This window comes from Indicator indicator, chromosome 26 (genome assembly GCF_027791375.1).
Source record: "Indicator indicator isolate 239-I01 chromosome 26, UM_Iind_1.1, whole genome shotgun sequence".
Lineage (NCBI taxonomy): Eukaryota > Metazoa > Chordata > Aves > Piciformes > Indicatoridae > Indicator > Indicator indicator.
In genome coordinates, this window is record NC_072035.1 from 657,749 (window position 1) to 682,008 (window position 24,260).

Below are 24,260 nucleotides of genomic sequence, written 5' to 3' on the forward strand. Positions count from 1 at the left end.
CTGCAACAAATCTGTTCTGTTTTAGCAAATCTGGATGAAAAAAGTTCTTACTGAAATCATTGGTAAATTGATTTTTAGTGATGCGAGTTCCTTGCTTTGAGTACAGAAGTCAAATTTACTGTAAGGAGTAAGATAAACAGGAGAAGGAATAAAACTCAGTCTAGCAGAAGAGAACTGTACATATGTTTTGGGGATTTTTTTTTTTTGTTTTTTTTTAACTCTCTTCAAGAAAGGGGAAAATGAGGAATACATTCTCAAAGTACCTCTCTGTGGGAAGTTGAAAGATTGATTTTTTTTTTTTTTCCCTATATTGATTTCTTCTTGTCATTATTTAGTTGTTTATTCTTCTCATTTGAGTTTGAAGGTGCAGAGCTTTTCTCCCCCGTATCTTACCCATGATCTCAGTGTCACTCAGGGTTTATGGAAGCCTAGGATGGCTCAGGTTGGAAGGGACCTCAGAGTTCATCTACTCCAACCTCCCCACTATGGGCAGGGATGCCTCTCACCTAGAATTGGCTGCACAAGGCCTGATTGAGAGGATCCTTGCAATTGATTCTTGCATGCTTTCAAACAACTTTTCTGGGCAGCTCTTCTAAGCAAGTAGAATGACTTTGTTCTTCAGGGACCTGCACTAAGTTACAGCCCATACCTTAGCCTTTTAAAGCAGTGCTCAGCAGAGTTAATGGTGCCTGGAATGGTTTTGTTCTTGGGAGGTTTCATTTGTTTCCTGCTAGAGCAGTCTGTTTGTCCTTATGAATTAGAAAGCCACAGAATTCCAACATTAGTAGACTTTGGAATTTTGGAATTTGAGGTAATTTCCGCCCCCCTCCCCCCCCCATCTACCTTCTCTTCAGGTTGATCTAACATGGGAAGATGCTTTGTTCATGTTTGAATATTTTAAGCCTAAGACCCTTCCAGAATTTGATAGCTACAAAACCAGCACAGTGTCTGCTGACTTGGCCAACCTTTTGAAGAAGACTGCTACGATTGTCCCTCAGACAGACAAACCCATGCTGAGCCTGGATGCTGTGTCTGCCTACATTGAGGGAACATGCAGCAAGGTAGAATTCATGTCTTTAAAAAAAAATAATTGAAAGGAGCAAAACTGATTGTAGTTATTTTTCTGTTGACTTTGTGATAGTTTGGGGAGTGATTTGTTCCACAGTGCTGGATTACCTCAGGATGACATCACCAAGTGGTCTTGGGCTGGCAAGGTGTGGCATTAATTAATGCTACATCTATAATAATACTGCATATATAATAATAATGCATATAATTAATACTGGGGAGTCAGTATGAGATGTTCATTAGTATTTGTAAGTGCTTTGTGTACCTGTGGAATGCTTCCACTGTTTTCATATTTGATGTGTTCATATTCTGTGCCCAAAAGGCTCCCTGCCTGACAAGGAAGAAGCAGCTCATCTCACAGGGAGGGTTTCATCTGAATCTTTCCCTTTGTTGATTTTCAGGCACCTTCTCTCCCAGATGGTGCAGACTATTCTCCACCAGTGGTGACTGAGCTCTACTATCTTCTGGCAGACTATCACTTCAAGAACAAAGAACAGTCTAAGGCCATTAAATTTTACATGCATGACATTTGTATTTGTCCAAACAGGTCAGTATTGCTGAAGCCTGCTGCACAACATTCATCCTGCTCACTTCTTTCATCTAGCCCCTAACATTCTGTTGTTCTGTGACCTGCTTTTCATGTGGGGACAAGACATTTGAATCCAATCAGTGTGGTTTAGGCATTCCAGCCTCTCTTCCTCTATGACAGGAGGAGGAGATGCAGTCACCTGTTTTGAGAGAGCATGTAAAAAAGTCAGAAAGTGGTGGAAATACCAAAACCAGCCTGGTTTTGCCATTCAGTGCCATGTCAAGGGGGGGCAGTTGTTGATGTGCTGTGTTCCTGCTCTCCTAGGTTTGATTCATGGGCTGGCATGGCTCTGGCTCGAGCAAGTCGCATTCAGGACAAGCTGAACTCTAATGAGTTGAAAAGTGATGGCCCAATCTGGAAGCACTCCACTCCTGTCCTGAACTGCTTCAAGCGGGCCCTGGAGATCGACAGCTCCAACCTCTCCCTGTGGATCGAGTACGGAACCATCTCCTACGCCCTGCACTCTTTTGCTTCCCGACAGCTGAAGCAGTGGAAAGCAGAACTGCCCCCTGAGGTGGTGCAGCAGGTGGGATCTAGCTGGGAGCAGGATGGAGTTTTGGTGGTGTAAATGGTCTTTTCTAATGTAGTAACTTGATGAATTCCATATTGAGGTGGCTATGCCATGTTCCCATGCTGTCAATCACCTATTGGACTGTATTGGTTCCTTAGCAATGCTGGAGATTCTTATCTCCATCACACAAGGTGCTGGTGCTCAGCACCATTTGAAGGTGGTGTTTTGTTGTTTGGCTTTTTTTCCTTTCTTTTTCATAAATTTATAGAATGGTTTAGGTTGGAAGGGACCTTAATGATCATCCAGTTCCAACCCCCTGCCATGGGCAGGGACAGCTCCCACCAGCCCAGGTTGCTCAAGGCCTCGTCCAACCTGGCCTTGAACACCTCCAGGGAGGAGACATCCACAGCCTCCCTGGGCAACCCGTTCCAGTGTCTCACCACCCTCACTGGAAAGAATTTCTTCCTAATCTCCAGTCTAAATATCCTCTCCAGAGATTCAATCCATTCCCTTTTTCCCTATGACTACAAGTACCTGTCAAAAGTCCCTCCCCAGCTCTCCTGTAGCCCCCTTCAGGTACTGGAAGGCTGCTCTAAGGTCTCCCTGGAGCCATCTCTTCTGCATGCTGAACAGCCCCAACTCTCTCAATCTGAGAAAAAGCAAACAAACCAATCTGTGTAAAATTAGTTTTGAGCCTGATCTTTGAATTATCTTTCAAAGGTGACACAAAATTATGGTAACCTTCTGGAAAGGGGAATTACGTTTACCTTCCCTTCTGTAAATGTCATGCAGTGCTTCCAGGAGAGGGTGAAATGTATACATAATTTAACAGTGAAAAGAGCAGGAATTACTCTGATATCTGTGTCCATATGTGAGCTCTTGTTAGCTGAAGACATCATTACCCCTTTTCTGCATTTTTGGGCTTTTAAACAAAAGATCAAAATGAGGAGATTGGTGGAGTTTGCATAGAAAAAAGTAATTATAAATTCCTTAGCTCTTCATGCATGATGATAGTGAAAAAGTGTTCCTGAAGCTCATTGCTAAGCCCAAATGAGCAATTCTAAATGCTCACTGTCAGTCATAGCAGTTGCTAAGGGAAATAGTTTTTTCTGTCTTTTTGGACCAGTGAACTCCATTTCTGATTGAACTGTTCTGACTTAAAAATAGGAGGTAGCCCACAACTGGAAGCAGAATGAAAAGAAGAGCATCTGCTGTAATTTGTGAAAACTTCCGGTGTTGGGAATGCAGAGAACAGTGCTGGGAACATCCTTTGTTTGCAGGAGCTGGGGCTGTTTAGCATGGAGAAGAGAAAACTTCAGAGAGACCTTAGAGTAGCCTTCCAGTGTCTGAAAGGGGCTACAGGAAGGCTGCAGAGGGACTGTTCCCAAAGGCCTGCAGTGACAGGACCAGGGGCAATGGATTGAAATGAGAGCAGAGCAGAATGAAATTGGATGTGAGGAACAAGTTCTGCACCAGGAGGGTGGCGGAACACTGGCACAGGTTGTCCAGGGGGGTGGTTGAGGCCCCAGCCCTGGAGATATTCAAGATCAGGCTCAACAGGGCTCTGAGCAACCTGATCTAGTGGAGGTTGTCCCTGCTGACTGTCCCTGCTGAAAGTGAAGATAATCACAGCTCTGAAGAAGTGGTACAGTTTTGGTAGCTGTTTATCTTGGTTTGTTGTTTTTCAGATTTACAGTTATTTGCCACACTCTTACACTACTCACTGCTTGGTCATGGGTGTTTGTGTCAGCACTTGCTGGAATGAACAGAATCCCCTCCCTGAACACACTCTGGGGGTCCTCAGGGTGCGTCTGATCCTTTGGACACCTTTTAGGTTGCCGGTGCTTGAAACGCTGTCTGTTGGTGGTGTCCTCTGCTGTGCAGGGCTATGATTTTAGGGTTTCCCACCCCAGCTCCAGTGAATTGATGTTGTCCTGTCACCACTTTGATTCAAGCACAGATGGAGGAGCGGCGAGACAGCATGTTGGAGACAGCCAAAGTGTGCTTTACATCAGCATCTCGCTGCGAGGGCGACGGCGATGAGGAGGAGTGGCTTATTCACTACATGCTGGGCAAGATTGCAGAGAAGCAGAAGCAGCCTCCTATTGTCTACCTGCTGCATTACAAACAGGCAGCTCACTACTTGCACGAGGAGGCTGCTCGCTACCCAAAGAAGATTCACTACCATAATCCACCAGAACTTGCCATGGAAGCACTGGAGGTAACAGAAACTTAAATCATAGAATCATAGAATGGTCCAGGATGGAAGGGATCTCCAAAGCTCATCCAGTCCAATCCCCCTGCAGCCAGCAAGGACATCCCCAACTAAATCAGGCTGCCCAGGGCCTTGTCCAGCCTCACCTTGAATATCTCCAGGGAAGGAGCCTCAACCACCTCCCTGCGCAACCTGTGCCAGTATTCCACCACCCTCAGAGTGAAGAACTCTTTCCTGATACCCAATTTAAATCTGCTCTTCTCTAGTTTGAAGCCATTGCCCCTTGTCCTGTCACCACAGGCCCTTGTAAACAGTCTCTCTCCATCCTTCCTGCAGCCCCCTTCAGGTACTGGAGGGGGGATTGGACAAGATGCACTTTGACTGTCCCTTCCAGCCTGATGAAATCTGTGAAGCTGTGGACTTGGAGAATAAAATGGAGTCATTTAGTTAGGCTGGTTTTGTTTTAAAGACAGAAATCCCACTTGTAGATTCATTTCATCAAAATCCAATGTGGAAAGTTTTCAGAAGCACCTCACACCTGGGAAAGCACAAATGTATGCATGAGTTGGAGTAGTAGCCATAACACCTTTGCTTCCACTGTGTTGTCTGGTGCAAGCAGTGCATCTGGAATGTACCCAGTGGTGTTTTGCTTCCAAGGAGACCAGGTTTGCTTTCATTGTTGTATTCCATAGCTTGCAGTTAAGAGAGTTTCTACAGAATCCAGATCTTGTCATTTACAAGCAATTCTGAGAGACAGGAAAAGTCCTGTTCAGGTAGGTTTAGCTAACAGGTGACTGCCTTTAGTTACTCCTCCAGTTCCTACAGAAAAGAGACTCTTTTGCAGAGCTAGGAAGTCTTTGCTGACCAAATGCACTTTATGTTTTCTAGGTATACTTTCGACTTCATGCTTCTATCCTGAAACTTGTGGGGAAACCAGACTCTGGAGTAGATGCAGAGATCCTGGTTAGCTTCATGAAAGAGGCTTCTGAGGGACCATTTGCCAGGGGTGAGGAGAAGAACACCCCAAAAGTGGCAGAAAAGTGAGTGCTTATTTCCTGCACTGAAGGCATAAACTACTGCACAATAAATGAGTGAAATGAAGCCAAATGAAATCTAAACAAAAGGAGTGGAGCAGAATTAGTTCTGATGTTTGCAGTTTGCAGGTATCATGAGGCTTCCTCAGGAAGTGGGGTGGGAGAAATAGAACAATTTTGATCTTGAGATCCATTTTGAAGACATTGGTTTTGTTTGTTAGTAAATGACTTTTTCCTAGCAGATGGTCTTTATTTCAAAGGGTGATCCTTCAGTCCTCATCCTTTGGTTAACAGCTACAAAATAAAGAATGCTTTGCTATTGACCAGTGACAAGGGAGGAATATAACCTGTCCTAGAAACCCATCATTTACAATGGGTTAGAATCATAGAATCATTAGGGTTGGAAAAGACCTCTAAGATCATCAAGCCCAGCCTTCTACCTAATAGCACCATGGCCATCAAAACATGACCCAGAGTGCCATGGCCACACATTTCTTGAATACCTCCAGGGATGGGGACTCCACCACCTCCCTGGGCAGCCTGTGCCAATCCCTGACCACTCTTGCAGCAATGAAATTTTTCCTAATCTCCAACCTAACCCTGCCCTGGCATAATTTCAGACCATTTCCTCTTTTCCTTTTGTTAGCTGCTTGGGACTTAGTACTTTAGAAGCTGCTTTCAGGTAGCTGCAGTGAGCAGTGTGGCTGGTAAGATCTGATGAGTGGACTGAGAAGGGCCATGAGGATGATCAGAGGGCTGGAGCACCTCTCCTATGAGGACAGAGTTGGGGTGGTTCAGTCTGGAGAAGAGAAGGCTCTGAGACCTTCTTGTGGCCTTCCAGTACCTGAAGGGGACTACAAGAAAGCTGAGGAGGGACTTTTTAGGCTGTCAGGTAATGACAGGAGTGGGGGGAATGGAACAAAACTAGAAATGGGTAGATTCAGTTTGGATGTTAGGAAGAAATTCTTCCCCATGAGAGTGGTGAGACTCTGGCACAGGTTGCCCAGGGAGGTGGTGGAAGCTTCACCCCTGGAGGTTTTGAAGGCCAGGCTGGATGTGGTTGTGAGCAACCTGCTCTGGTGTGAGGTGTCCCTGCCCATGGCAGGGGGGTTGGAAGTGGATGGTCCTTGAGGTCCCTTCCAACCCTAACAATTCTGTGACTCTATGAGTTGATCTCTTCTGTTCCCCATGCATGATCCTGGCATCTTAGCACTGTTTGTTTTACTTTCCTTCCCCAGAGAGAAAGCTTGTCTGATTGATGAGGACTCTCACTCTTCAGCCGGGACAGTGCCGGGCCCTGGGACGTCCCTGCCCTCCTCGTCTGGCCCAGGTCTGACATCCCCACCCTACACAGCCACTCCAGTTGACCACGATTACGTCAAATGTAAAAAACCCCGCCAGCAGGCCGCGCCGGACGGTACAGTCCTGTTCTCCACTCACCCAGCTGCTCTCTGCGGGGGGGCTCCAGCAGGGTGACGGGTCTGGGGTACCACGGGCAATATTGCAGCTCCTCACCTCTCTGAGGGCACTGCTGTAAAGACAATTGATGTACAGAGCTGTCTGTAGAAAACCCACAGCTGGCACCTGCCTCCCTGGCACCTGTCAGTCATCAAGGGAGTGCTGACAGGGAGCCTGCAGCTGGCTGCATCCTCACTGGTTTTTAAAGTGTTGTCCTTTTCTGGGGGTGGGCTTTGGTTTTGTTGGGTTTTTTTTGTTTGGCTGGTTGTTTTCTGTTTTGGTTGTTTTCTTTTGGTTGGTTGTTTTTTTGTGTGTTTGTTTGGGGTTTTGTTTGCTTGTTTTCTCCAGAGCTAAATGCCTGACTATTAAGAAAGACCTGGGCTCAGTCTTTGGGTTTGTGTTTTGGTTGTTTTCTTTTTTTGTTGTTGTCGTTTGTTCTGTTATTTGTTTGTTTGGCTGGCTGGTTTTTTTTGTTTTGTTTTCTGCAGAGCTAAATGTCTATCTGAGCTTATTAAGAAAGACCTGGGCTCAGGCTTTGGGTTTGTGTTTTGGTTTGGTTGTTTTGTTTGTTTAGTTGTGGGGGTTTTTTGTTTGTTTCATTTGGGTTTTTTTGGGGGATTTTGTTCATTTGTTTGTTTTCTGAAGAGCTAAATGTCTGTCTGAGCTTATTAAGAAAGACCTGGGTTCGGTCTTTGGAAGACTGGGCACCATTTCAGTGCCTGTGTGAAGTGTCCAGGTGAAAATTTGCTCTGTGGCTGAAACAAGCCAGACCAAAGCAGTGTTACTGGTTTTGGAAGGAGGCAGGTGGCAGCTCCTTTTTAATATATTGTGTACTAGCATGAAGTGATTTGCATGACAGTCCAGTAGACTTCATCTGTTAATTTTCCTTTATCATTTACAATGACTGGTGGTTAGCAGCTCATCCCTAGAAAAATCTAAAGTGATGCAACAAATAATTGGCTTAGAAATGCAAAAAGGAGGGGGAGGGCATCACAGTGTTACTGAAGATTTTGCAATATATGTATAGTAGAAACTAAGTTATTGTTGAAGTAACCTGACATTATTATTTAGCTAGGGATTTTATTCTGATTCCACTCTTCTGACCATTCATTTATCCATCTGGATCTGTGAGTAGCAGCACTCACAGACTCACAGAAGGTTAGGGGTTGGAAGGGACCAATCCAGCTAGATGAGCGCTCAAGATGAGCCACTCAAGAAGGGGTAAAGTACCTGCAGTGTAGAGCTTAGTGCTGGTAGAATATGGGAGGCCCCAAAGAAGTGCTGTGCTCCATGAGAATTCATTTCTGGAGGGTGGGCTGCTTCCTGTTGTCATTTTCTGATTTGTAAAGAACTTTGACATCATTTTGAAACAAAGGTTTCCGTGCCTGGAAACTCTGCAAGGTGAATTTCTTCTGTTTCCCCAACCAATCATAGTTGGTGAAGCTGACAGAAGATTCTTCAGCTCCTTCACTCAAATGGATAGTGGAAAGTTCCTTTGATCCATGGTTGCATTTCAGTAAGGAGTCATTGCGTGGCCTGTGCTGGTATCACATGCTGTGTGTTAGTGAGGATGCCTCATGTAGAGACCAGGCTCTTTTATCAGCCTTTTGATGTCTTTTGACACAATAAACACAAAGGAGCAAATGTTTAAGTATTTCCTGAATAATATTCCCTGGGAGAAGCAGTTTTGCTCAAGTCCATATCTGCTTAGGTCCTGAAGACTGTCGAAATGTTCCCGGGGGTACATAAATTAGGTAAATATTCCAACATGTGTCATTAGAGCATTCCCTCCAAATAAGATATTATGGGCTGTGGCATGCTAATTGCCCAGTGGGAAGCAAAGCTGGCTGCTTAGCAAAGCCTGAAGGTGCAAGCTAAGGGATGTCTGCCTCTGCCAGGGCAGAAGCAGCAGTTCCTGTGTCTGCCAGCTTAGCCTAGCTGGGACTGGGCTTTGCTGCTGTCAAAGCAATTCAAAATGTCAGCTGCTGAAAGAAGCAAGGTTAGGGTGATCTTTAGGAAGGCTGTGTGTGGCTATGACAAGTAGTATGGCAAAGCACTGCAGCATTCAGAGTGTTTTGTAAGTTGCTGGTACAACTCAGCTCTGGAATCAGCACGTTGGAGAGCCCCAGGAAATGGGAGTGCTTGCCTTGAGGCTGTTACAGATGGAAGGAGAGCTACCAGGCTGAGCAATGCTCAGAAGTCTCCCACTTTTGTCTGGTTACAGACACTGTGCTCCTCTGCATGCATTTGAATTTCACTTGTACCAAAATACATACTTTTGAAGGAAAATGTTCTTGACACCTTACATTTAGTCACATCACTGAAGATGCCTGGTGCCTGCCTTCCCATTGTAACACTCCTAAAAACAGCAAGAAAATACCCAGCATTGGACTGCTCTCTAGACTTTATTTTTACCATTCTGACAGCAAGAGAAACTGTCCATGTTGTTGTTCACACGACTAATACTTTGGCCTAAATTCAGCCTAGATGTTTGTTCTTTCTGAGGCCTTACAATATTCTTATTTACTTTGATTCTTGGCATCAGATCAGATTGGTACTCATCATAGAATCATACAGTGGTTTGGGTTGGAAGGTTCTCCAAAGGTCATCCACTCCAACCCCCCTGCAGTCAGCAGGGATATCCTCCCCTAGATCAGGTTGTTCACAGCTTGACCTTGAATGTTTCCAGGGGTGGGGCCTCAGCTACCTCCCTGGGCAACCTGTTGCAGTGTTCCAGCAGCCTCCTAGTGCAGTTCCTCACATCCAATCTCAATCTGCTCTGCTTTCATTTCAAACCATTGCCCCAGGTCCTGTCCCTGCAGGACTTTGGGAACAGTCCCTCTGCAGCCTTCTTGTAGCCCCTTTCAGGCACTGGAAGGCTACTCTAAGATCTCCCTGGAGCTTTCTCTTCTCCAGGAAGACATAAACAAAATAAGAGCATTGGGCAGAGTCTTACCGACAAAATTCTCTTCACAAGCAAACTTGCTAGTTGGGATCCTTGTCCCTGCTGACCTGTGAGAGGTCCTTGACCATTTTTTAAAGGCTGTGCTTCAAGAAAACACATCCCAGGAGGAAAGAGAGAAGGAAGTGGGTTGGTTTGTCTAGGGAGGAGAAGACTAAGGGGACATAAGACAGAAGTGGAACCTAAACAGTGTCAAACGCTGTATGAAGAGTCAGGGGCAAACCCCCAGGATTTCCCTGTCCTTGGGAGACAGAACACACAGTGTGAGACTTCAGTTGCATTTTCAAGCTGGACATGAGAAAATAGTGTTAAAATGGTGACAGAAAATAAAGTGAAAGGCTCTCACTGTGGAGAGTAGAACACTGCAACACCTCAGCACTGGAAGCCTTCAAAAAGTGGTGATGCAGCCACCTGCCAGGCATGAGGGAGCTGTGATTTAACCTGATGGAAAAAGGAATGGACTGGGCAAACTCTTTGCAGTTCCTTCTGAGCCCTATTTTGTCTCTTAATTTTATGCCTTTTGTGGGGTATTTAATTTGTTTGGCTTTTTCTCTTCCCTTTTTTTAATTTTTCTTTTCTTAACAAGGTGTCCAGCACTGGCTTCTAGTGCAGCAAACCCAGAATCTCATTCCAAGAAGGAAATAATCACTGTCCAGCCATCTTTTCTTGAAAATATTGGGACTTTGATCTTGAAGCATTCATCTGTAGCTACATAAGGTTATGAGGGCAGGCTTGTTTCACACAGGTTGTGTTTAAAGGTGCCATTGTAGTTCTGTAGCTCTCTAGCACGTTTTGCTGCTGAAAAAAACAAAGGTGGCCAAGCTATGCAAGAAGTCATTGTTGGGAGTTGAGAGCATTGCAAACCTTTATTCCCAGTTGAATGCTGGTGTGCTATTAGTTTGAAGTCATCTATTTAATGGAAATAGGAGAAAGAAACCAGTAAATACAGCTTGTAAAGTGACTAAACTTCTTTTGCTGGTGGCAGCTGCTGGCACACATCTCCTTCAAGGAGCCAGAAGCATTTCTGAGTGGCAGCTGGTCTCTGCTGGCTGAGGAGCTGCTGTCATGTGTGTAAAAGAGGCAACTTCCCTTCTCTTCCCTCGTCCTTCCATTCAGCAGCATCTTCTATTCCCTTCTGTTAATCCTGTCTTTTCTGTCATCACCCCTGCCTGTTGCTAGTTTATAAACCTCCATAGTGAAAGCTTGCATCTGACAGTAGAAGCCTGAGGTTTAGGTTCTTTTAATTTTCTGAGAGCCGAGTAGGAAACAAGAGAAAACAGGAAGTCAGCAGGGACCAAGCCTTCGTGTTACCTGGGCTGACACCACGTTTACATAGCTGTTGTGTGCCAGAGCAGATGTGCTCACTGCCCTTTAGCAGGTTGGGTGTGTGCAGGCAGAACAGGCTTCAGGCAGGTGAAAGTGACCTACATTTTGTTGTGAGGCCCTTTTGCTGTAAGATGCCTTTGTCGTGTTGCTGTTGGATTCTGTGTAACTGTGGTGGGATGCAGATGATGTATTCAGTACCCATTGCTGTTGCAGTGTGAGAATGTCCTGTTGTTCAAGTCTCCATCCATATCATGTAGTGTGTTGTGTGTAGTTAGATGTAATTGTCCTTTTTTGTGTGTGTGTTTGTCCTTGCCTGATGGCTTTTGCAACCAATATTGCCCGTGCTGCCTCTAACCTTTACACAAATCTCTGTTCCCCAGGCATTCTCTTCCTGCTTTTACCTGTCACGGCTTGCTTTTAATAATTGGCAAAACCTGCATGATAAACTCACTGGGAAAGGCTCCTTGCTTCATGCTGTGGGAGAAGTCTCACTCCGTAGTTTATTGGTCTGCAAAGGTTCTGAAGATGCAGAGTGTTATATAAACGGGGTTCTCGCATCCTGATGAGACAAAGGTGATCTCTGAGAAACGTTTTGCACCAGGTTGTCCTCGCTTATGCCAGACTAAATCAGCTTCTGAGATCAGGTGGATATTTCTGTGCATGAAAAGAACATGCCCATTGCATTTTGGAACATTAAAGTCTTACCCTTCCAGCAGCTGAAAATACAATCTGTTGGTCTGCAGTGCATAACCAGGGCGTGTGGACGTTCATGGGGGCTGCACTCTGGACTGGATGAGTAATGAATCCAGAGCCAGTTTGCTCCATTTTTACTTTACCCTGATGTAACCTCTCTCTGATGAGTGAAAGTATCACACTGACAGTGTGAGAAGATGTGAAAAGGATTTGTCTAACTAAATGGAACACTGATGAGGTAGTCTGTGGCTCTGCAGCTGCAGACAGAAGAGGACTGCAAGTTAGGGAAATGCGTTCAGTGTTCAGTGCAGACAAAACATAGACTCTCATCTTTGACTCATGGAGAACTCCCTTTAAACATTCAGAGGACTTGCTGTCCTAGAGAAACTGATCTGCTCCCATGCAAATCTCAGCAGGTTTTTGGTTTTTGCTTTGTTTATAAGAATGTGCAAGTGCCTTCTGATGCAGAGCTGGATGTTGTCTTCTGTTGTGGGTGGAATCTGTCTCCAGGATGAGCCTTGTGTGATACATCATGTCTCTGACTGCAGAGCAATACAGGGAAATGCTCAGATGTGCAGGCAAGGAGAAGAGGGGAGCTGTGGTGGCAGGCAGGGCTAAGGGAGAGAATCTCTGCATCCACAGCCTTTATTGCTTGAGACAAGATTATGATTTTTTAATAATCTATCCTTAGTTATTCATAAGCTGTGAACTGAATTTTTCTTTGCAGTAAATTGAGTTACCATGTGTCCATAGCTTGCTGTGCCACTTGGGTCTGGTTTTTGACTTGCTGCTGACTGTCACATTTCACATACCTTCTTGCATGCATTTGCCATCAGATATATAAGACAGAAAAAGATATTATCTAGAAAAAGCCCTGGTGGCTTTCTGAGCTTTTTCCTAAGCCCACATGTTTCAGAGGTCTTCTCCCTCCTCGGTTTAGTTTCTGAAAAGCTTCAAAGGCTGCAGGGCAGATAACATCATTAGTGGAGTTGCATGGTAAATAATTGAGAGGTGGAATTCCTCACTCCCATTGGCACCACAAAGCTGTGCTTCAGCTCTCCTGAGAGTACCCATGAGAGATGCTACCTGGCCAGCACACTCAGCACCAAGAGCTCTGTCACTGACATTGTGCCTGCTGCTTCAGGTCACTTGAGGTCTCTTCTCTTCCCTCTTTCAGCCCTGTGAGTGGAAACAGTTCAGGGAACGAGGCCTAGGGCAGCTGGTCCACAAGGCTTAAGGTGTTTCTGTGGTATTTTAAAATGAAGTAATTCCTTTGGTTTTTCTCCTCTCCTCTGAGTTCATGCTTGTGTTGTTCAGTGCATTCTTGAAATGTGAGACCTGAAAACAGACCCCACAGCTAAGCTTCATTTTCATTAGCACTTAGCAGAGCAGGAAGACTTCTGTGCATTTCTGTGAAGTTACTGATCTTACATTGAGATGTGCTGGGTTGCTGGCCTGCTTTGACAATAGCAGGAGAGGTTGGCCATTTCTGGTTTGAGAACCACTGATTTTTCTAGGCACAGGGGAGCAGATCTGCTGGGATACACACACACACACACACGTTCTGCTACTGAGCTTGTGGCCTTCGAGGTGCTTAGAGCTGGGCTGATTTATTTCTGCACACATAATTCTGTGGAAAGTGGGGGTGGCTGGCTAACAGCTTTGACCTCTTCTTTGCAAAGATAGTTGCTACACTTTGAGTTCCATTCCCTGGAACTTGACCCATCCGTGGTGACTTCTGAGAAGTGAATCACTGGTGGCTGCTGCTCATTTCTCCAGTGTTTTTCATCAGGCTCACTCAGTTGGAAAGCATCTGCTGCAAAGAAGAAGTACCTCAAAGAAGAGCAGATTGTCTCAAGAGTAGCCTTGCTCTGGTTTCCAGTGATTAATGAGCCCAGTGTTGCTGTCATGAAGTTGTTTGGGGCTATTTAATATGGTTAATGTACCGAGAGAGAAAGAGGAGAAATGTCAATACCTCAGCCTCTGCTCATTCTAGTAGCAGTTTCAAACCAAGTTAAGGAGCTGATTGTCAGGAGGCATTGACAGTTGTTCCTCATAGGGGCAAGCTTGGCATCGTGCCTGCATTTGGAATTTCCCATCCTAAATCACTGTCTGTCTTTGCATGCTGGTAGTTGAGTGCAGTTTTGTAGTGATCCCATATCACTCTTGCATATTGGTCTAGCAGTTCTTGATTTACATTCCAATGCTTCATCTGTCATCACCCAGCCAGCAGAACTGACCTCCAGGCTTGTGGCAGCATTTGCAAATTGGGTTTTTTTCTTCCCTAGATGAGTAACTCAACCTCTTTGCCACAGATGCAGAAACTCCCTTTAAAAAAATATCAAGGGAGCCACTGTAAATGTTTTTGCTGATGCCAACTGGGAGCTGAGTTGGATCCATTTGTACCACAGAACATTATTAAAGCTTTATAAATGAGTCATTTAAAGCTTGACTGACCTCTCTTCAGTAGCCTTCTCTTCCCATTCTTTGTAGTTACATTCTTTCTGTATAGAACTTTTTATCATTAACCAACTCTAACTTCCAATTAGGAAGCAAATCCTGCTCCTCCATTCCTTTTCAAGATACAGTTTGATTAAAATCTGTTCCTTGAAAGGGAAGAGTTTCTTTGTGTGGTAGTGAAAAGCCTACAGAGTGCATAAGATTTGGTTTCAATGTGTTGGAATCCTAATAAGCAGAACCTGATCTGCAAGCTGAAGGTCTGTAGAGAGGTTTATCTTGGTAAAATAAATTCCTAGGAGGCCCTTAGATCTCTCCTGAACCAGTGAAATTCAGATGGAACAGAAGAAATTTAATGAAATGATCAGCTCATCTCAAAGCAAGGGCTCTTGCTTCTTGAATTTTCTTTCTTGGTCTTACCAGGAAAATTAATGAATAGGAATGCAGTGGACCTGCCTAGACAGTGGATGGAACATTGGCTAAGCTATCCCTGTGTCTTGAGCAGAAACTGGAAATGAATCCCTTGGGCTGTGGATTTAGAGAGAATTGCCTGTGTTGGACACTGGATTGTCCTGGCACAGCGTCACAGGAAGCTGCCAGTTTCCTGTCTCAGTGGCAGCCTCTCTGCTGGAGATACTAAGCTGTGCTTTTCAGTCATGGAAGGTTGCTTCTGCTATCTTCTGGTGCAGACGGGCTTGGATTCTGTTGGGCAAGGTTTGAAAAAGGGGTGAATGGTTTTCCCTTGCCTGCTTGTTCTGAGGTGTGGATTGTAGCCCCCAGGATGAAGTCACAACCCCATCCAACTTTTCCTGTGCTGTTAACACCTTAGTTGTTGTAACTGCAATGTAGTCAGCAGCCAACAGGCACTACTCCACTCTGTCAAGGCACACTCATTACTTCTGATGTCTGCTGCCTTGAACCCAGGCATTTTTCTGTCTGCCTTAGACCTAGTTCTTTGATGGATTGTTTATTTGCCATATCAAATCACCTTTCAGAACACTGCTCGACAGCATCTAACAGCTGCAGGATAGATGGCATCACTGATCACTCCTGTAAGTCTCTGCCCTCTGATGGTGCTGATTTTTCTGTCCTTTGAGTGATTCTTTACCAGTATTGTTGTTTGTGTTTTTTTTCCTCTTGTTAGTCGAGCTTTGTTTGTGTCAGACTCAAAATTATACTGGGTGCTTTTCAAGGTAAATGGCAGAGGAAATGTGGAAAATGTCATAGGACCATAGGAGGTGAAATATTGTGTCCTCAGCCTAACTGCTTTGGAAAGCTGAGCATCATTGCTTTCCAGTCAGACTCCAGGATTCCATTCTAGGAAGAAACATGGTGGGGCAGGGAGCTCTCTGTTGTGGCAGTATTAGGAAAAGACTGGGGGTATAATTTCTTAGCCCAAAGAAGTGAGATGAAAGTGATCAGCTGAAGCAGACAACTGAAAAGCCAATCAGTCTCAGACAACAGGGTCAGTGGTTGTTGAGGATCCAGTGTTGCACTCAGGAGAGGTTTGCAGCGGGGCTGCAGTTTTCTGTTGCTGTTGCAAGGTGCAGGTAGCAGCCTGGTGAGAAAGAAAAGATGCATTCCTCCTTTGTCTCTTTTGCAGAGAGGAGTCAGGACAGCACTGCAGCGGTGCTGTCTGACTCCAGCTCCACACAGGATATGTTTAATGAGCCTGCCAGCTCTCAAGACAGCCTCAGGAAGACTTACCCAGAGAAGAGGATTTCTCCCGCCTGTGTGGATAGCCTGCTGCCTGGCAAAGACACCCTGGGCTCTACAGAGGAAAAGGGTAGGGCAGCTGGGGGCTTCTCCTCAAAGTGTTTCTTGGGGCATGCAGAAGCACTGGAAAGTGCTGCACCTTGGGAGTTTTGACTAGGCATTGCTGCTCTGTGTGTGTGTGTCTAGGCTCCAGTGGGAACTGCTTTGCTTCTGTGACTGTCAGCCCAGTGTGCCCGGCCTGTTAAACCTCACAAAGAAGAGAATAATGATAAGCTGCTGTCCCTGATGGCCCTTTCCTGCTTTCCTTTCTTTTAGCTTATTATTTACTCTTTCTTCAGTGTTTCAAACCTTGAAAGAATTGAAGGAGTCAGTATCTGTGGTCAGACCAATGGGATTATTTAGACCTTATCATTATTTTCCTTTACATCCAGTGGTAATTTGTTTACTTTCTACCACTTTCTACTCAAGATCTGTGGGAAATTTCCTAGGCATTAGCCTAAAACTGCCGCAGTATTTGAAGATAGTCTCAAAGAAAACATCTTTTCTTGTCCCCAGGCAGAGATGCTCTCTTGGTGGTCAGTACCTAGAGGAGCACAAGCAGTGGAATTGGATGGTTTATTGCATTGGATACTTTATTTCAGTGGAGAAATGGAGCTGCTCTAGCAAATTTTTCCACATACAACAGTGTTCAGTATTCCACTGGAAATGTTGATTCCAAATCCATTAGCTGCAATTTCCCTATGTCTGCTGTTTGTGCAGTTGGATGTGGCAGTAGATAGAGAGGCTCAGCTTCAGTAGGGAAAGACAAACAAGGGCACTTGTATACATTTTGCCCACCCTTCCGGGCTGTGGCCCTTTGTAGGGTACTGAATCTTCTTGCCAGCTTGCCCTGTGCTTTGGCCTGGCCTAGTTTCCTAGATCTAGAAAGCAGGGTACATAGACAGAGCTGATTCACTTCACTGGTTCCACCAGGGACAGCTGTTGGCTGGTCAGTTTGTGTTTGCAGGCTTGGATTAGCTTCATAGATTCATAGGATGGTTTAGATTGGAAGGGACCTTAATGATCATCCAGTTCCAGCCCCTGCCATGGGCAGGGACACCTCCACCAGCCCAGGTTGCTCAAGGCCTCATCCAACCTGGCCCTGAACACCTCCAGGGAGGAGGCAGCCACAGCCTCCCTGGGCAACCCATTCCAGTGTCTCACCACCCTCAGACTGAAGAACTTCTTCCTAAGCTCCAGTCTAAGCCTGCTCTCCCTCAGCTTCAGGCCTGAATTGTTGCTATTGCTCAGGGAAAAAGCTCAATAAGGGCAGTGGAGAGATCAGAGCTTGGCTCTGTTCATGAGCTGAAGGTAACTTGAACACCTGGAAGAGGCATGGTTTTGTCAGGATTTACTCACTAATTCTGCCTATGCTTTGATGAGGAAAAGGGCTTCCAGGTGGTTTAGTTAGTGTGTATTTCATTTGTCATTTTGGAACGGTCATTGTCACTTTTTTCTTCTTTCACCCTTGCAGCTGCAGGGAAGTCAGAAGAGCTGCTGGAGAGCTCAGAATCTTACCACCCTGCTGAGACTGCTGGCCAAAAAGCTCTGGTGGATCCTCAGCCTGCTGCTGGCAACCCCCTCAAAACTGCAGCACTTCCACCCTTACAATGGGACTGCAAAAAGAAAACTGAAGGCTGTGGAGATGCATCTGAATTCCCCCAGGGCCTCCCAGCAGACCTGGAGGAGCAGCGGCAGTTCCTGACGGAGCAGTGCATTGCCTCCTTCTGCCTGTGCCTCAGCCGCTTCCCCCAGCACTACAAGAGCCTCTACAGGCTGGCTTACCTCTACACATACAGCAGGACACACAAGGTGAGCACAGCACAGCCACCAGCTGGCCTGTCTGCTGCCAGCTCGACTCACTCAGGAGTCCCTGCTAAAATGCAGCAGGTCACAAAGTCATGGCATGGCTCAGGTTGGAAAGGGAGCTCAAAGATCAGCCACTCCAACCTCACCACCATGGGCAGGGACACCTCAATGAGACTGCTCCAGGCCTCATCCAGCCTGGCCTTGAACACCCCCAGGCAGGAGGCAGCCACAGCCTCCCTGGGCAGCCTGTGCCAGACTCTCACCACCCTCACACTCAACAACTTCTTCCTCAGCTCCACTCTAACCCTGCTCTGCCTCAGCTTCAAACCATTCCCCCTTGGCCTGGCTCTAGATCCCCTCAGCAAAAGTCTCTCTGCAGCCTTCCTGCAGGATCCCTTCAGGTCCTGGCAGGCAGCTCTGAGGTCCCCCTGGAGCCTTCTCCTCTCCAGGCTGCACACCCCCAGCTCCCTCAGCCTGGCCTCATGGCCGAGCTGCTCCAGCCCTTGGCTCATCTTTGTGGCCTCCTCTGGCCTCGCCCCAGCAGCTCTGTGTCCTTCCTATGTTGAGGGCTCCAGAGCTGGACACAGCACTGTAGTGAGGTATTAGCAGAGCAGAGGGACAGAACCACCTCTGTCTGCTGGCCATGCTTCTTTTTATGCAGCCCAGGCTGCCATTTGCCTTCTGGGCTGCAGGAGGGCCCATTGCTGGCTCATCTCCAGCTTCTAGGCCACCAGCACCTCCAAGTCTTTTTCTGCGGGGCTGCTCTCAATCTCATCACCCCCCAGCCTGGACTGATAATGAGGATTGTTCCAACCTAGGTGCAGGACCCTGGGCTTGGTCTTGTTGAATCTCATGAAATTCACCTGGGCCACTCTCCAGCTTGTCCAGGTCCTTCTGGATGCCATCCTGTTCCTCTGGCACATCAACAGCACCACTCAGCCTGGTGTCATCTGCACACTTTGCTGGTGGTGCCCTCGACCCCACTGTCTATAGCATTGATGAAAATACTGAACAGTACAGGTCCCAGTGTGGACACCCTGAGGGACACCACTTGTCACCCATCTCCATCTGGACTTTGAGCCACTGACCAGTACTCTCTGGGTGTGACCATGCAGCAAATTCCTTACCCATTGAACAGTCCACCCAGCAAATCCAACATTTCACCTTGTGGGGGACAGTGCCACTGTGCCTTGCAGAAGCCCAGCTAGGTGACATCCATAGCTTGTCCCTTGGCCACTGATGTAGTCAGTGCATCATAGAAGGCCACTAGGTTGGTCAGGCAGGAAGTCTCTTTCTGTCGTGCTGCACTGTGTGGTTTTCTGCATTCTGCTCTTCAGCAGCACTGAAGTTGGTGTGAATAAGAGGGCAGGGAATGGAAACCAATCCTCCCCCCCTGCCTCTCAGCAGCAAACAGATCTGCAGCACTGCTGAGCTGAGCAGCAGCTCTCAGCAATCCACATGGCTGCAGGGCCAGGAGCCAGGGAAATGGGACCACTTCTGCAAAGAGCTTGGTTTGCAAACATTCCTCTGCTGTTTGTGTGTGGCAGTTGTTAGTTTTCCATGGAGCTAATCACTAATAGGAGCTGGAGATTCCTGCAATCTGTCCTTGCTGCTGCTGACAAATGCTTTGTATCAACAGTCAACAAACAAGGCTGCCTGGCTGCAGTGTGCTGCTTCAGAAGGCTTATCCTAGCCTGAGGAGCAACCTGCACAATATTTGTTGGGGTTTCTTTCCTGATGAAGCCTTCTCTTTTGTATTTTGTATCTCTTTTCCCATATAAATGCAGTGATGTGTAGTGTTTTCCTGGATGGAAAAGCATACAGTGTTGATCTGCTGGAGGGGAGGAGGCCACTGCAGAGAGATCTGCACAGGTTAGGTTCAGGGGCTGAGGTCAAGAGAATGAGGTTTAGCAAGACCAAGGGCCAGGTCCTGCACTTGGGTCACAACAACCCCAGGCAATGCTTTGGGCTTGGGGCAGAGTGGCTGAAAAGCAGCCTGGTGGGAAAGGGTCTGGGGGTGCTGCTGGACACCCATCTGAATGTGAGCCAGCAGTACCCAGGTAGCTGAGAAGGCCACCAGCAGCCTGGCCTGGATCACAACCAGTGTGGCCAGCAGGAGCAGGGCAGTGATGGTGCCCCTGCCCTGGGCACTGCTGAGGCCACAGTTTGAGCACTGAGATCAGTTCTGGGCACCACAGGAAAGACATTGAGGGGTTGCAGGGTGTCCAGAGAAGAGCAATGAGGCTGGGGAGGGGTTTGGAGGAGCAGCTGAGGGAGCTGGGGGTGTTCAGTCTGGAGAAGAGGAGGCTGAGGGGAGGCCTCACTGCTCTCTACAGCTCCCTGAGACTTGGTCTCTCCTCCCAAGTCCCCAGCAACAGGAGGAGAGGAAATGAGCTGAAGCTGTGCCAGGGGAGTGTTAGGTTGGAGATGAGGAACAATTTCTTTCCTGACAGTTGGTGAGAGGTTGGCACAGGTTGCCCAGGGAGGTGGTGGAGTCCCCAAGCCTGGAGCTGTTCCAGAAGCTGCAGCTGTGGAGCTGCAGGATAGAGTTTAGTGACCATGGCAGCCAGGTTATGGTTGGACTCCATGATCTTAAAGGTCTTCTCCAACCTTAATGGTTCCCTGATTCTGTTGTTGGCTAAATCTGTGTCCTCTTGGGACTCAGAAAAATAGAGTTCTGCCTCTTTGAGCCTGGGAGTTATCAAGTTGCCTTCATCTGGCATTGTTGGCTCTTCCTGTCCTTTTTTATGACTTCTCTGCATACCAAACAGTTCCTTAACACTGCAGAAAAAGTCTGCCCACTGCTAGATGTGCACCACACACTGCCATGAGGTTGCCATTCTGTGTCTTTGATGACTCAGGCAGGTTCCTTCCTAGAGCAGTGCCAAATGTCCATGTTTTCATGGCATACCAACAGGTCTGCAGTGGGAGTTACAGTCCTGAACCAACAAAACATCATCCATCTCTGCATCTGCAGCAGGAACTGGAGTAAATGTGCTCAGCTAGGTTGATGAGAAGCTTGATTTACAAAAATGAGCTCAATTACATCAGGTTGAACTGCTGTGGGGGCAGAGGGGATTAGTGTCAATTTTAGAAAGCTGAAATTATTTTTTTTTTTTTTTTTAGTGCATAGAAGCATCTTGGAAAATTCAGCATTTCTGTAGCAGTGCCAGGAATTTGTATGAAGAATTTAGCCTGATGGCCAGAATTGGTGGCTGGCTGGGAAAGAAGAGGCTTGGCAGGCTTCCACAACACAGAGAAAAACAAGTTTTCCATATGCAATCTGTGTTCTCCCAGTTTTTACAGTATTATGGGGTTTGCTGTTGCAAGAGGAGTAAAAATAGTTGTTGGGTGCTTTTTTAAACAGCCTGCTCGAAATCTTTCAGCATTTGCCTTGGTTATGGAGTCCAGGGGTTTTATTTGCCCCCTGCAAAGTCCTGCTAACTCTTTGGAGGTGATTTCTCTTTGGTTTAGTCTGTTAACAGAGCAAATTGGTACAGAGCTGCTTTTTCTTGGAGTATTTATTCAGGAATAATACCCAAGAATATTCAGGAATGGTTCTTGCAATATTTATTTATGCAGAAATGTTAGGATAATAGAATCCTAGAATGGCTCAGGTTGGGAGGGGCCCCAGAGATTGGGCAGGGACACCTCTCAGCTAGACTCAGCTGCTCCGGGCCTCATCCAGCCTGGCCTTGAACACCCCCAGGCAGGAGGCAGCCACAGCCTCCCTGGACAGCCTGTGCCAGACTCTCACCACCCTCACACTCAACAACTTCTTCCTCAGCTCCACTCTAACCCTGCTCTGCCTCAGCTTCAAACCATTCCCCCTTGGCCTGGCTCTAGACCCCCTCAGCAAAAGTCTCTCTGCAGCCTTCCTGCAGGATCCCTTCAGGTCCTGGCAGGCAGCTCTGAGGTCCCCCTGGAGCCTTCTCCTCTCCAGGCTGCACGTCCCCAGCTCCCTCAGCCTGGCCTCACAGCAGAGCTGCTCCACAGCCCTTGGATCATCTTTGTGGTCTCCTCTGGCCTCCCCCCAGCAGCTCTGTGTCCTTCTCCTGCTGGGGATACCAGAGCTGGAGGCAGGATTGGAGCTGAGGTCTGAGCAGAGCAGAGCCAAGGGGCAGAATCCCCTCTGCCCTGCTGCCCACACTCCTCTGGCTGCAGCCCAGCACACAGCTGCCTGAGGGCTACAGGAGGGCACTGCTGGCTCCTGGGGAGCTGCTCAGCACCCAGCACCCCCAAGGCTTTTTCTTCAGAGCTGCTCTCAACCCACTCTGCACCCAGCCTGGATTTGTGCCTGGGATTAGCCCAAGCCAGATGCCAGAGGTTGCTTCACTGAGTTTGGGCAGCAGTTTGTTTCCCATTCATTTTGTCTCTGTTGTGAAGTGAAATCTTCATCCTTTGTGAATGTTACCTCCCAAATGAGTGTTGGCAGTTTGGAAGCAGAAAACAGGGTAGGTTTAGGTTGGACATCAGGAGGAAGTTCTTCACAATGAGAGTGGTGAAATGCTGGGACAGGGTGCCCAGGGATGTCCTAATTCCAGCTGCTTGCAGAGAGAGGCTGTGGCACTGCCTGCAGCCAGAGCCCTGGCCAGCTGCATGGTCTTGGGGCAGCTCACTCTGAGCCCATGCATCCCTTGCAGGAAGTGCAGAGGAGGATTTGCCCTTTCAGGGAGCTCAGTGCTGCTGAGCTTGCTGGATTACCCTTGGCCTGTGCAAGCTGCCCTTCCTGAAAGGGGGCAGTAGCACAAAGGGTTCTTTGGAGACAAAGCCTTCTAGCAGGCTGTAAAAAGAAACAGAAAGGTTCAGGTGTAGCAGGACCTTTTGCACACCTCTCAGCACCACTCCCTGGAGTTTCAGAGTGGGGCAAATGTGGCTTCTGGCACCACACAGTTCAGGGCTGTTCATTTTGGGTGACTCAGATTTCCACTTGGGTGACTGTGAGAGATTTTCCTTTTCCACTTTAACAATGCTGGTAAACCTTTTTGGGTTTTTTTCTTTGTAAGTTATTGTACCTTGTCAGTCTTCTTGTCTTTGAATCCTGGGATGATGAAGATGTGGGAGGCAACAGCTGAACTGGGAAGAGTCCTTCATAATTGCCCAGAGTCAGCCAGCCAATGCAGCATTTCAGACTGGCAAGCTCTGTGCCAAGAAGAAGAAATCCTCTTTGCTGTGTCCTGCATCCCTTCACCCGTTCCTAATAAGTTCACCAGCTAAAAACTAAGCAGAGTAGCCTCTGTGAGATCTAATGAGTAGAGAGCTGCTCATGCATGGTTCCTGGGAGGAACTGATGGTGCTGCTCTGAGGAGAGGGCTGGTGGGAAATGGCTAACTACATCTTTTACTCCTATTAGTTGTGGTTGGGGGATGTTGCTGTGTAATTGCCCCATTTGCCTGAGTGATCACTTTTCCTCCTTGCTGTCCTCATCTTGCCCACCAAAGGCCCATGAATTAGAGGTGCCAAAGAGATGCCTGTGGATGGGCAGGGTATGGTGCACAGCAGATCACCAGAGCAGGGCACTGCACTTCATCATCTCTTCACGTTTTCATTGCCAACCTTGCATTCAGGAATGCATTCAGAGCTTGAATTTATGTGGCCTGCCCTAGCTGATCCTGCTGGGGCAGGGGGGTTGGACTGGCTGATCTCTGGAGGTCCCTTCCAGCCCCTACCATCCTGTGAGTGTCATTCAGTGGATGTGTTTCCTCTGGGATTTCATAGTTAAGCTCTGTGGTGGTAGCTTCCCTGCATTTTTCTCTGATAGTTTTAACTGCAAGATTCAGTTTGCCACACATTAGGCAGAGTTTTACTTGGAGTTTACTTACATTTCTGATGACTGACTGGCATGAAGGAAAACGTTTCTGTGCCTGGATGTTAGGATAGGCTTCATTTTGCTGGAATCTGAATTCATCCAAAACAGGATGACTTTCAGAGAAGATCAGAGCAGATCTTTTAGGTTCTTTTCTGTGTTTATTTTCACCTGCCTGTGTTTCAGAGCATTTTGCAGGCTTAGGCTTAACAGGATTACAGAAATCCCTATTACACAACAAGTACCAGAGGAAGAAGTTAGTACACACCTACATTTGCATACTTTGTCTTCTTCAGTGGCAATTCTATGTGACACAGAGTGGTAGGGCTTGGAAGGGACCTCCAGGGAGCATCCAGTCCAACCCCCTGCCAGAGCAGGGGCACCCAGGGCAGGGCACACAGGAACACATCCAGGGGGGGTTGGAAAGGCTCCAGGGAAGGAGATTCCACAGCCTGTCTGGGCAGCCTGCTCCAGGTCTCAGCACCCTCACAGGGACAAAGTTTTCCCTTCTGTTCCTATGGCACCTCCTCTGCTCCAGCTGGCCCCCAGTGCCCCTTGTGCTGTCCTAGAACATCCC

At 47.2% G+C, this 24,260-nt stretch overlaps 1 protein-coding gene across 1 annotated transcript in view; it reads left to right on the forward strand.

The window, feature by feature from the left end:
* The window catches only part of CABIN1 (calcineurin binding protein 1), a 100,132-nt gene that overhangs the window by 18,384 nt on the left and 57,488 nt on the right, over window positions 1-24,260 (forward strand). Inside the window, exons 20-28 of the mRNA XM_054392900.1 lie at window positions 855-1,061; window positions 1,470-1,615; window positions 1,922-2,183; window positions 4,129-4,389; window positions 5,272-5,423; window positions 6,656-6,834; window positions 15,917-16,099; window positions 17,458-17,466; window positions 17,543-17,880. Of these exons, the coding sequence (XP_054248875.1) occupies window positions 855-1,061; window positions 1,470-1,615; window positions 1,922-2,183; window positions 4,129-4,389; window positions 5,272-5,423; window positions 6,656-6,834; window positions 15,917-16,099; window positions 17,458-17,466; window positions 17,543-17,880 (1,737 nt within the window). The remainder of the gene's footprint in view (window positions 1-854; window positions 1,062-1,469; window positions 1,616-1,921; window positions 2,184-4,128; window positions 4,390-5,271; window positions 5,424-6,655; window positions 6,835-15,916; window positions 16,100-17,457; window positions 17,467-17,542; window positions 17,881-24,260) is intronic.